This window comes from Ylistrum balloti, unplaced genomic scaffold (genome assembly GCF_031769215.1).
Source record: "Ylistrum balloti isolate Yb309-2 unplaced genomic scaffold, AGI_CSIRO_Ybal_v1 Utg370000, whole genome shotgun sequence".
NCBI classification, from domain to species: domain Eukaryota; kingdom Metazoa; phylum Mollusca; class Bivalvia; order Pectinida; family Pectinidae; genus Ylistrum; species Ylistrum balloti.
Genome location: NW_026782078.1, coordinates 543,915 through 557,388, shown reverse-complemented (window position 1 = coordinate 557,388; position 13,474 = coordinate 543,915). Strand labels below are relative to the sequence as shown.

Below are 13,474 nucleotides of genomic sequence, written 5' to 3'. Positions count from 1 at the left end.
TGGTGTTACCTTTGAATGATATTTGGAGTTACATTTGTGTGATATTTGATGTTATATGTGTGATATGTGGTGTTACATTTGTGTGATATGTAATGTTACATTTGTGTGATATGTGGTGTTATATTTGTGTGATATTTGATGTTACATTTGTGTGATATTTGATGTTATATGTGTGATATGTGGTGTTATATTTGTGTGATATGTGATGTTACATTTATGTGATATGTGATGTTAAATTTGTGTGATATTTGGTGTTATATTTGTGTGATATGTGGTGTTATATTTGTGTGATATATGGTGTTATATTTGTGTGATATTTGATGTTATATTTGTGAGGTATTTGGTGTTACATGAATGCGATATCTGATGTAATATTTGTGTGATATTTGGTGTTATATTTGGGTGATATGTGATGTTACATTTATGTGATATGTGATGTTAAATTTGTGTGATATTTAGTGTTATATTTGTGTGATATGTGGTGTTATATTTGTGTGATATGTGATGTTAAATTTGTGTGATATTTAGTGTTATATTTGTGTGATATGTGGTGTAATATTTGTGTGATATTTGGTGTTATATTTGTGTGATATTTGATGTTATATTTGTGTGATATTTGATGTTATATTTGTGTGATATGTGGTGTTATATTTGTGTGATATTTGGTGTTATATTTGTGTGATATTTGATGTTATATTTGTGTGATATTTGATGTTATATTTGTGTGATATGTGGTGTTATATTTGTGTGATATGTGGTGTTATATTTGTGTGATATTTGATGTTATATTTGTGTGATATGTGGTGTTATATTTGTGTGATATTTGGTGTTATATTTGTGTGATATGTGGTGTTATATTTGTGTGATATTTGGTGTTACATTTGTGTGATATTTAGTGTTATATTTGTGTGATATTTAGTGTTACATTTGTGTGATATTTAGTGTTATATTTGTGTGATATTCGGTGTTGTATTTGGGTGATATGTGATGTTACATTTGTGTGATATTTAGTGTTATATTTGTGTGATATGTGGTGTTATATTTGTGTGATATTCGGTGTTGTATTTGTGTGATATGTGGTGTTATATTTGTGTGATATTTAGTGTTATATTTGTGTGATATTTAGTGTTATATTTGTGTGATATTCGGTGTTGTATTTGGGTGATATGTGATGTTACATTTGTGTGATATGTGGTGTTACATTTGTGTGATATGTGGTGTTATATTTGTGTGATATGTGGTGTTACATTTGTGTGATATGTGGTGTTATATTTGTGTGATATTTAGTGTTATATTTGTGTGATATTTAGTGTTATATTTGTGTGATATTCGGTGTTGTATTTGTGTGATATGTGGTGTTATATTTGTGTGATATTTAGTGTTATATTTGTGTGATATTTGGTGTTATATTTGTGTGATATTTGGTGTTACATTTGTGTGATATTTAGTGTTACATTTGTGTGATATTTAGTGTTATATTTGTGTGATATGTGGTGTTACATTTGTGTGATATTTAGTGTTATATTTGTGTGATATGTGGTGTTATATTTGTGTGATATTCGGTGTTGTATTTGTGTGATATGTGGTGTTACATTTGTGTGATATTTAGTGTTATATTTGTGTGATATGTGGTGTTACATTTGTGTGATATTTAGTGTTATATTTGTGTGATATGTGGTGTTATATTTGTGTGATATTCGGTGTTGTATTTGTGTGATATGTGGTGTTACATTTGTGTGATATTTAGTGTTACATTTGTGTGATATGTGGTGTTATATTTGTGTGATATTTAGTGTTATATTTGTGTGATATGTGATGTTACATTTATGTGATATGTGGTGTTACATTTGTGTGATATTTGCTCTTATATTGGTGTAATATGTGGTGTTACATTTGTGTGATATATGATGTTACATTTGTGTGATATGTGGTGTAATATTTGTGTGATATTTGGTGTTATATTTGTGTGATATTTAGTGTTACATTTGTGTGATATGTGGTGTTATATTTGTGTGATATGTGGTGTTATATTTGTGTGATATTTAGTGTTACATTTGTGTGATATGTGGTGTTATATTTGTGTGATATGTGGTGTTATATTTATGTGATATGTGGTGTTACATTTGTGTGATATTTGCTCTTATATTGGTGTAATATGTGGTGTTACATTTGTGTGATATATGATGTTACATTTGTGTGATATGTGGTGTAATATTTGTGTGATATTTGGTGTTATATTTGTGTGATATTTAGTGTTACATTTGTGTGATATGTGGTGTTATATTTGTGTGATATTTAGTGTTATATTTGTGTGATATGTGATGTTACATTTATGTGATATGTGGTGTTACATTTGTGTGATATTTGCTCTTATATTGGTGTAATATGTGGTGTTACATTTGTGTGATATATGATGTTACATTTGTGTGATATGTGGTGTAATATTTGTGTGATATTTGGTGTTATATTTGTGTGATATGTCATATTTGTGTGATATGTGGTGTTATATTTGTGTGATATATGATGTTACATTTGTGTGATATGTGGTGTAATATTTGTGTGATATTTGGTGTTATATTTGTGTGATATGTGGTGTAATATTTGTGTGATATTTGGTGTTACATTTGTGTGATATGTGGTGTTATATTTGTGTAATATGTGGTGTTACATTTGTGTGATATGTGGTGTTATATTTGTGTGATATTTGGTGTAATATTTGTGTGATATTTGGTGTTATATTTGTGTGGTATTTGGTGTTACATGAATGCGATATCTGGTGTAATATTTGTGTGATATTTGGTGTTATATTTGTGTGGTATTTGGTGTTACATGAATGCGATATCTGATGTAATATTTGTGTGATATTTGGTGTTATATTTGGGTGATATGTGATGTTACATTTGTGTGATATTTGGTGTAATATTTGTGTGATATTTGGTGTTATATTTGTGTGGTATTTGGTGTTACATGAATGCGATATCTGGTGTAATATTTGTGTGATATTTGGTGTTATATTTGTGTGGTATTTGGTGTTACATGAATGCGATATCTGATGTAATATTTGTGTGATATGTGGTGTCATATTTGTGTGATATGTGGTGTTATATTTGTGTGATATGTGGTGTTACATTTGTGTGATATGTGGTGTTATATTTGTGTGATATGTGATGTTACATTTATGTGATATGTGGTGTTACATTTGTGTGATATTTGCTGTTATATTGGTGTAATATGTGGTGTTACATTTGTGTGATATATGATGTTACATTTGTGTGATATGTGGTGTAATATTTGTGTGATATTTGGTGTTATATTTGTGTGATATGTGATGTTACATTTATGTGATATGTGGTGTTACATTTGTGTGATATTTGCTCTTATATTGGTGTAATATGTGGTGTTACATTTGTGTGATATATGATGTTACATTTGTGTGATATGTGGTGTAATATTTGTGTGATATTTGGTGTTATATTTGTGTGATATGTGGTGTAATATTTGTGTGATATTTGGTGTTACATTTGTGTGATATGTGGTGTTATATTTGTGTAATATGTGGTGTTACATTTGTGTGATATGTGGTGTTATATTTGTGTGATATTTGGTGTAATATTTGTGTGGTATTTGGTGTTATATTTGTGTGATATGTTACATTTGTGTGATATATGATGTTACATTTGTGTGATATTTGCTGTTATATTTGTGTGATATGTTACATTTGTGTGATATGTGGTGTTATATTTGTGTGATATTCGGTGTTGTATTTGTGTGATATGTGGTGTTACATTTGTGTGATATGTGGTGTTATATTTGTGTGATATGTGGTGTCATATTTGTGTGATATATGGTGTTATATTTGTGTGATATTTGTGTAATATTTGGTGTTATATTTATGTAATATGTGGTGTTACATTTGTGTGATATGTGGTGTTACCTTTGAATGATATTTGGAGTTACATTTGTGTGATATTTGATGTTCTATGGGTGTGATATGTGGTGTTACATTTATGTGATATGTGACGTTATTATTGTGTGATAATTGGTGCAATTTTTATGTAGTATTTGGTGTTATATTTGTGTGGTATTTGGCGTGAAAATTGTTGGTACACTTCCAGAACTAACACTTGCAAATTTACATAATTCAATTCCAACATTAAAACACTCTTATGCTATATAAAGTCTTTTTTATTGCTGGCAACTTTCGATGACGTCATTTTAATCGTCCTAAAGTGTTGCTTGTTGGCATGGTTTTTCCTTTTATTGTAAAGTCTTATTAGTATCTTGGATCGTAACAATATTTACGTAGATTGACCGAGATTCTAATGAAGCCGATGAAGGAAAAAATACGCTTTCCTTTTTTGAACAATTGATCTTATTTGTCATTGGTTCAAATTTTGGCCTATCACCAGGATCCAGTTGTTCAAACAACATGGTTACGGCCTTGGTAAGGTGTTTTCTGCACCAAGGCCCCGATGGTTAACGTCTTGTTAGGTTACCTAAGCACTATGAAAGGTCCAAATGATTAAAGTTTCGTCAGGTTTCATAAGCGCCATGAAAGGTCCAGATTGTTAAAGTCTTGTTAGGTTACCTTAGCACATAGGTCTCGATGGATAAAGGCATTTTAGTTTTGAGTCTAGTAAGGTTACCTAAGCACCATGAAGGTCAAAATAGTTAAAGTCTTGTTAGGTTACCGAAGAACCATGAAGGTCCAGAAGGAAATGTCAGAAGCTAGATTTTTTTTTAAATTATGAGACATCTTTTATAAAAAAAAAAGATGAAAATAGGTGAAAACAGCTTTTTCAATATAACGCGGACATTTTTCTCTTCATATATAAACGATTTTCAAACCTAAGGACCCGGTATTTCCTGGGTTAAACAATTTCAACGTGATCCGGAAACATGACACAGACATTTCCTTATATGAATAATACAGCGTTAGAAATTAGCAGGAAGTTTTTAGTCGTGATAATGACGTATCAGATCTTACTCCAGTTATAATATTTACTATCTAATCATTACCCAGATAACATGTACACTTACAGGATGTTACTATATATAATGTCAACAGCCATTTATTGTAAGGTATCCATAACAATTTGTTTGGTAGTGGAAGAGGGGCTGGGGAGGGCGAGGGTAACACTTATGAAAACATTCTTCTATGTTTATAAAGAGGATGATCCCAACTATTTGTGCAGTTATAGACTTTTAAGAAGTACGTTTTCTAAAGTTGAAAAAAAAATTAGTTGTGCACAATTTCCAAAGACAATGGAAAATTTTCGTTACTCTAGATATCGTACCTAGTGAGACTTCAAAAATTTATTTCTTCAACAAACTAATAATGGCTTGGACGACTGGTGCTCTATTTTATATCAACCAAGCCGAATTTTTTTTTTCTTTTTTTTTTTTTTTTTTGGTTTTTTAAAAAAAAAGCTTACCATTTGCTGATGATTTTCATATTTCAAAAAAGTTGCCCCTTTGTTACTTTCTAACAGACTATTGGCACACCTAAGGAAACCATCTGCCCCCTCCCTTGTCTCACTTGTTTTCAATTTCATTTTTATATATATTGGTGCCGTCTTACCTAAAAAACAAGAAATATAATCACTATGACCATCGTTTCTAACCAACAGAATTGAAATCAACGATACTACGGACTCATCTAAATCAGCCATTTACCTCGATCTTTTCTTACAACAGATCAAATATGACATGCTGCCCAATAAGTTATATGATATGTGTTATGATTTCAGTTTCCTTCAATAGTGTAACCCTGGTAAAATACTAGCCGCAATATACCACTCGTCTAGAGAAATTTTCTCTTTAGCTCGATTGGTTGAGCGTCCGACAAGTAAGCCAGGGGTTGTTCCGTTGTTGGTCACATTGAGTTCGTTTGGGAACGTGACGTTAGTTACTCGTATTGATCAGAATTGGCATGACAAGTGTCGACAATGACGTAGGAGACCCTTACACTTCCGGGACTCCAGGTCTGATTCTCCAAGTGCCTTTTCAGGATTCACCGTGTAAATCTTAACTTTGTTCATACTTTGCCATAGTTTATCGAAATTGTGTTTGAATTATAATTTTGTTGACAAATCGCTGTACTCTGTGTTTTTTAAGCATTTCCGCCGTATAAGGTTAAACCAGATTGTGTCACCGTACTCCACAGATTGTGTCACCGTACTCCAGATCATGACAAACCTATTTCCGTTGAGAAAAGTGTTTTCATAGAGTGTAGTAGTTGAAGTGTAAGTAGTGTTTAACAGTGACAGACTGACTGACATTGGCGGAGAAGGATGATATAACAAATGATAACAGAAATCTTCAGCAGACTTATGCGTAGAAAGACAAGTCCCGTCGACTTTGTGTACAATTCCACAATCGATAATTAGACAAAGTCACTGATACCAAGCTAAAGGTAAGATTATATATTTTTATTTGTCCGAAGTTTATGAGTGATTCAGTAATGACTTCTATTTGCAAATGGACAGCAAAATAGTATGCTATGCACTTGAGTTTGTAATGATTATCTTTTTTATTAACATTTCTATCATATTATATCCGTGATATTTTGCTACTATAACAAAGCCATTGAACATGATATTGTCTTCTTCCCTATGTTGCCTTTTTCCTTATTTCTTTTGTTGCCCTCGTCTTTAGCCTCAAGGTTGAGCTTCCGCCCAAGTAAGGGACATTTGTTCTATATCAGGAACAAGACGGTTCTATATGATTGACACTTTCTGTTTTAATGACATGAACTGGCGATTTTGTATTTGGTTCTGAAGATGTAATTCCAGCTGGTGTTACACTCCCCATAGAAACCATCCATACCAGGACTTCTTTCAAACTCTCCAAGTTTTCGCTACTGTAAGTGACATACCAAACTAAACACTAGAATTTTCAACATTTAGATTAAAAAGCCTGAATGACCCATAATAATCGAGAAAAAATTGAAAGGAATTAAAAAATTAGAAGTTAGAAAAAAACCTAAATGCTAATTGTAAAAATTGTGCTAACTCGTGCACAACTGTTCGTGCAAGCTTTTGGCACAATGTTGTTGTAAGGTATTTGAATAGTTATCGACACATACCTCCTCTCAGGTATTATATTAAGCAAACAACTGATTTAAATCATGCCTGCAAAATTCTTCACTACACGTCAGACATGCTGCTATGTATAATGATGGACACGTTACAAAATTAGATGATTTTTTAAAAAAATTTTTTCAGATTCGCCATGGATTCCACGTGTGGTAAACTGTTTATGTCAATTATCGTTCTACCGTTTGCAGCCGGACATGTTCGGAGACGACGGAATGGACAGCAGTATCATGACTGTAGCATCTCGTCCCGTGTCCTGCTGATGATCATCGCTACAACGGTGTTAGTTTTCACTTCCAGCCCTAATATATTAACACATGCAGGAATTCGACGGGGGATGGTTATGTTTCTACTGACAGTGATCATGGTCTGTACAATGTTAGGCATATTGAGCTTAGCATTTTCGGTACAGAGACATGGTCTCCTTTCTGTGGTTGCTGCCAGAAGAAATACGAGCACCATGAAGCTTCAGATGATATTTCTGTGGGTTTTCGGCTTAGCATCGGGATTTTATTGTGCTTTTTTCCTCGCCAAGCAACTGGAATGTTTTTCAAAAACTAACGGAGATCTTTTTTGGAATATATTATTCTGTTTTAATGTCACGTTAATTCTTTCGATATTCGTTGAAATGGTTTTTCTTTCCTACTTTTCACATTTTCAACTGAGGCAGACAACTTCAGTGAATTGTGTGATGTTTTTAGCTCTAACAGCGAATATATCTGTAATACTGTACATATATTTCGTGAGGGATACATTTGAGCTGATTAAGAAAATCAGCGCTGATAATAACCTCGTAGCATGCATAGAAAGGAACAGTACAATCATTGTTCTTCTACATAAATCAAGTCTTTTTCTTGGTCCAGCATTTGCTGAATATGCCCTTCTATCAATTACAATTCTTCTTGAAATATGGTCACCGATACAGTCGACACATTCTGAGAGCGAATCACGTGACAATGACCCGGGGGATTCCGAACACACAACTATGGTAAATGAGACTAACCAAGTTGACTCCGAACGGTTACCTCTCATTCCCTCTAGCGATGATACACAGCCCGGGAGCGGGCAGGCCGAAATCGGGACCTATCAACCAGACAATGATGGTAGACGTAAGATGCCATACCAGTCATGTAGTCCCATGTCCGAAATCGAGGTTAATCAACAAGCCAATAGCAGTAGACAGAAGGTATCACATATTTTTACACTGGCTGGAAGTTTAATAACAGGACTTGGACTTGTCATATGTTATATCACTCAGGCAATGGATATAGGAAATTTAGACAAAATCCGTTACGCCACAGAAATGTATGAGCTTGCTTTAACAGTTATAATGACACTTGTGCTCTTTATTGGTTTCTTTTGTTTAATTAATGATTGTGTTCCTGATAAAACAGCGAAACCGCTACGGCCATGCGATTACGTCTATTTGCTGTCAGCATTCGGCGTTTTTATGTTTCATTTTTACGAGATATTAGGCGGTGATATTTTACCCGATTCAGCCACTAGTATTTTTTTTTATAAAAGCATCCTAAGTTTATTCCAGGATTACCTACAGGTTGTTTTTCTATTGCAGGCAAATCGTTGTCAGAAAGGTCGATCCAAGGTCGATTTACTGGAATCGGTCCTGATATTTACAATGATCATGAATGTAGTTTTTTGGTTTACCTATAGTTTCCTGATAGCTGAATTTCCAAGTACCCGCATATTAGAAAATGCTCATTTTTCTAAAGAATTATTGGATCAAGTATATGGGTTTTTATTGTCCGTAGCCGTGTTCTTTCGATTCACTTCTTTTTTAGAATACTACGCAACCTTTGGGAAGTATAACTCCTAGAACACTCCATGTAAATAAAATTAGAATTGTCCAAGGATACACATATAATGTTCTTGTTCATATTTTGGCATTGTTTCATCGATTTTCAGCTTGAAATATGTAGGTAATGCTACTGTGAAAGATGTAATTGTCGTGTTAACGAATCTCTTTTAATTCTATTTTATCAAATTGGCATCTCTCTGTTTGTTTTAACCCTATCACACGTTGAAAATTGTCAAAGTATCAGTTGAACTTGATTAAATCTTTTAGTTACTGCCACAGACACAAACGCCTTTCTTGGTTTTACTTATGGAGAAATGTAAGATCCTAAATGTGTATGATTCATACGGTTTAATACAATAGATCAGCTTGTATATGACATAAGACATTTAATTGATCGTCAAATTCATATTGTCTGTAGAATGACATACATTTGTTAAAAATAGTACGTTGTTGCATCATATCACATATGCTTTTGTCGAAATCACATTTAGAGATTTATATATTTGGAAATGAATGAAAGAAAATTGTCGAACTTTAAAACTATAGTTAACGCCACCAGAAATGTAGTTTATAGCTTGTGTTGTGTACCATGGGATTGTCTCTCTTATCGAATGCATCATGTATAGATGTATGTTACCCATTTTAATCCTCATTTTACTGATTTTTTGCACAGTATATAGACAGACTGATGTGTCTTTTACTTCCTATATATATAGAATTCATCATATTTATTCCTCGTAGGTCCGCTAAAATGTAGGGTATTGATAAAACAATAGTATATCAATTGACATATTTTCACACTTTTGTTTTGATCTTGTTATGTGACCCGTAAAGTACCCTAATTTACCCGATGATGGAAAATACTTAACTTTGCTTCGATTTCAAAGTGTCAAATTCTAGATGCTGAATTCACTACGGCGCTTTTTTCAAATTTTCAAAAGAAGTGTTTTGATGGAAATCGGAAAGGTACGTGATAACAGTATAATTCAATATAAAGCAAACGTTTCAGTCATTTTTCCTTCAACATAAAATATCTTCGAATCGTAATCTGTACCTGGTACACCCTGTCTTGATAAGAAAACATTTTCCATATCAACTGGATACATGACACCAAATATCGTGCGTAATCAGCAGGAAGTACCTCGTCGTAATTCAACGTTGAGTCATGATAAGGACATGTCATATTTTACTGCAATCACACTGTTTATTATCTAGAAATCAGTTGTATTGTTTTGGGTAGAATTTGTTTACCATAGATATACCCTTTACATTACGAGGAGGCAGTGATATTATTATTAAATGTTGATAGATATCCTTCTAATGCTTATTCCAGCCATCTGCGCCACTATAGAGTATTAGAGGTATCAATTCCAATGTTGTACATATATACAAAGCTGTACAATAAAAGTTCTTATTTTAATTCGCTGACTTTGAATTTTCCATTTGTAATAGCAGCATTCCTGTATCATCAACCTACTGTGATTACACCTAGTTTGTATTATTATGAGGCAGCAGACCTGATGTTCTAAGACATATTCCAAATATTACGATTATCATGAAAGAAGTAGGCTGGACAGGATTTCGAGAAATGCAGGTTGACGAAGATTTTGGAGACGATACAATGTCATCATGATGATCTCATTGATATTCAGTATTTCTTTGTCCGATATCAAGCTTGTTAGTGTATCCGGAGGTTCCGTTGTTCTTTACCTTGTTCTGAGTTGGAAAACTTGACAATACTTAATTGGATTAACCTGGCAGGCCTTCAGGTCGATGAAGCAATGGATGCGTACCGTTAAAGAACGCCTGGTCTTCATTTTTCGAGAGAATCCATGTAATTCTGTATTTTGTTCCTACTTTGTTTCAACGAATTTGTGTTTGAATTCGTTTTGTTGATTTTGAAATTGCTCTCATCGACAGAATACACAGCCTTCTAAGATTGAAACAAATTGTGTCGCTTGATACCATTGGATGAAAAGCTATTTCCCGTTCAGATATAGTGGTTTGCTGAATATTGAAAACGCCCTCATACAGGTGTAGTAGTTGAAGTGAGACTTTATAACATTATCGCACGATAAAAAGCAATGACGAGGTATAGACACACCTACATTAAATATGTGTTTGATCTAGATTCTACCTAAGCCTCTACAACAGACTCTAACGAGGAAATACTCGTCGACGCTTCATAGCAAAACTAAAGCAATCTAAATTGCTGTGTGACTTGTCGTCACCATACAGATATTCTAAAGTAGACTAACGCGAAGTAAGACTCGTTGTCATCATAAAGATGATCTAAAACAGACTAAAGCGAAGTAAGACTCGTCGTCACCATACAGATATTCTAAAGCAGACTAAAGCGAAGTAAGACTCGTCGTCACCATACAGATAATATAAAGCAGACTAAAGCGAAATAAGACTCGTCGACGCCGTACAGATATTCTAAAGCAGACTATAGCGACGTAGGACTTGTCGTCACCATACAGATATTCTAAAGCTGACTTAAGCGGAGTAAGACTTGTCGTCACCATACAGATATTCTAAAGCAGACTAAAGCGAAGTAAGACTTGTCGTCACCATACAGATATTCTAAAGCAGACTAAAGCGAAGTAAGACTTGTCGTCACCATACAGATATTCTAAAGCAGACTAAAGCGAAGTAAGACTCGTCGTCACCATACAGATATTCTAAAGCAGACTAAAGCGAAGTAAGGTTCGTCGTGACCATACAGATATTCTAAAGCAGACTAAAGCGAAATAAGACTTGTCGTCACCATACAGATATTCTAAAGCAGACTAAAGCGAAGTAAGACTCGTCGTTACCATACAGATATTCTAAAGCAGACTAAAGCGAAGTAAGGTTCGTCGTCACCATACAGATATTCTAAAGCTGACTAAAGCGAAGTAAGACTCGTCGACGCCGTACAGATATTCTAAAGCAGACTAAAGCGAAATAAGTCTGGTCGGCATCATGCAGAAACCTAAAGAAGACTTCCGCGTATCAAAACTCGTCACATCGGCTTTTCAATATTCTACAATCATAGTTAGACAAAGTCGCTGACATCGAGTATAATATGCTCGTCATGTTGAGTTTGTAATAAATATCTTTTTGGATGTCTTTTATATAATATTGATATATTGTAGTAATGATATTTTCTACCATAACACAATATTCTGTGGTATTCTCGCGCTAACTGATAGGAAAAGAGACAACGTTATAGTGAGAAAGTAACAAGACCTGGTAGGCATTAACCAATGAAGTGTCAATATATCCAACAAAACATTTATTATCTTAAGTCGAAATATTTTACTACCGTATGCTTTAAAGCCGATAATATGATTCACTGAGGCATGGTTGTCCGCCTAGGTGCTCTTTCTTGTGTCTTCTACTTGGATCAGAATTTGGATAAAATCAAATCTTTATGAACATACACCGTTGTTAGTGCAAAAGTATTTAAATGCTGATTTATAACATATCTTATCTCAAGAACCAAAGTAACCATACAGTCCATATAAATAATGTTTTGGAAATTCTCAATGTGAGACATTCAGTAACAACATTTTTTCAGTCATGGATTCACTGTTCGGCAAGCTGTTTACGTCCATCTTTATTTTACCATTTGCAGCCGGACATGTCCGGAGAGGACCTAATGGATCGCGGCATTATGACTGTAGCATCCCGTCCCGTGTCCTGTTTTTGATTATCGCCATAATAGTGATACTATTCACTTCCAGCAAATGAATATTAACATACGAAGGAAATCGATTAGGGATCGTCCTTCATATAGTGACAGTAATTGTATGTGCAATCTATATAAACAGACTTTATCATGTTTATGACCTCTTGTGGACCAGCTAAGATGTAAAGGATTGGAGAAAATACGGCAGATTGATTGACACCTTTTTACATTATTTTTTTAAATTGGTGTACTGTGACATAATGTTAAGGAGTAGAGGGAAGGCACTCACGGATATAAAATAACTAGAGTCAGTTTTATCAACACAAATGGTCGGAATGAAATCAGGATGCAGTTCACAATATCGTAGTGCACATAGAGGTAAAAGTAACTACTAAGTACCCGTCATTCAGTACATGTACCGATCTTCATCAGTTGACAATGTCAATTGTGGTGGAAAGAAATGTCACAACTCAGGAAAGCAGCTAAATCTATGACTTTCCCAATGTCTCTGTGGTATTGTCAACACAAGAAATAACCAATATGTCAACAGGATTGTTATCCAAACTCAAATTCCTTCCTACTAAGAAAACATATGAACAAAAGAAAAATTTACACGGAGAATCCGAAAAAAGTACAAGAAGAATAAGACTATGTGTTTCGGAAGAGTTAGCGTCTTTTACTTCATTGACGACGCCCGCCATTTAAATCTTTTACAGTCAAATGAGAACAAGGTATACAACAACGGAACCAATATGCAAACTACTGAGCATCAAACACGCCCAGATTCATATCGCATAAAAATAAAATATTTCCCAATTAGATCATTATGACGACCATAATACTTCCCCGTGATTTTCATCAGCATGCATCTTTTGAAACCCTGTG

The 13,474-nt window shown here is 33.9% G+C and overlaps 1 protein-coding gene across 1 annotated transcript; it reads left to right on the top strand.

Annotated features, from left to right (window-relative positions):
* The first annotated feature begins 6,333 nt into the window (after positions 1 to 6,333).
* LOC132548070 (uncharacterized) lies at positions 6,334 to 9,743 on the top strand. Its single transcript, XM_060211895.1, has 2 exons — positions 6,334 to 6,415; positions 7,227 to 9,743. The coding sequence occupies exon 2, from the start codon at positions 7,234 to 7,236 to the stop codon at positions 8,929 to 8,931; it is 1,698 nt and encodes a 565-aa protein (XP_060067878.1). The 5' UTR covers positions 6,334 to 6,415; positions 7,227 to 7,233; the 3' UTR covers positions 8,932 to 9,743.
* The last annotated feature ends 3,731 nt before the right edge of the window (positions 9,744 to 13,474 follow it).

Coding starts and splice junctions, on each gene's coding strand:
- LOC132548070 (XM_060211895.1), top strand. CDS start 7,234: ATGGATTCCACGTGTGGTAAACTGTTTATGTCAATTATCGTTCTACCG.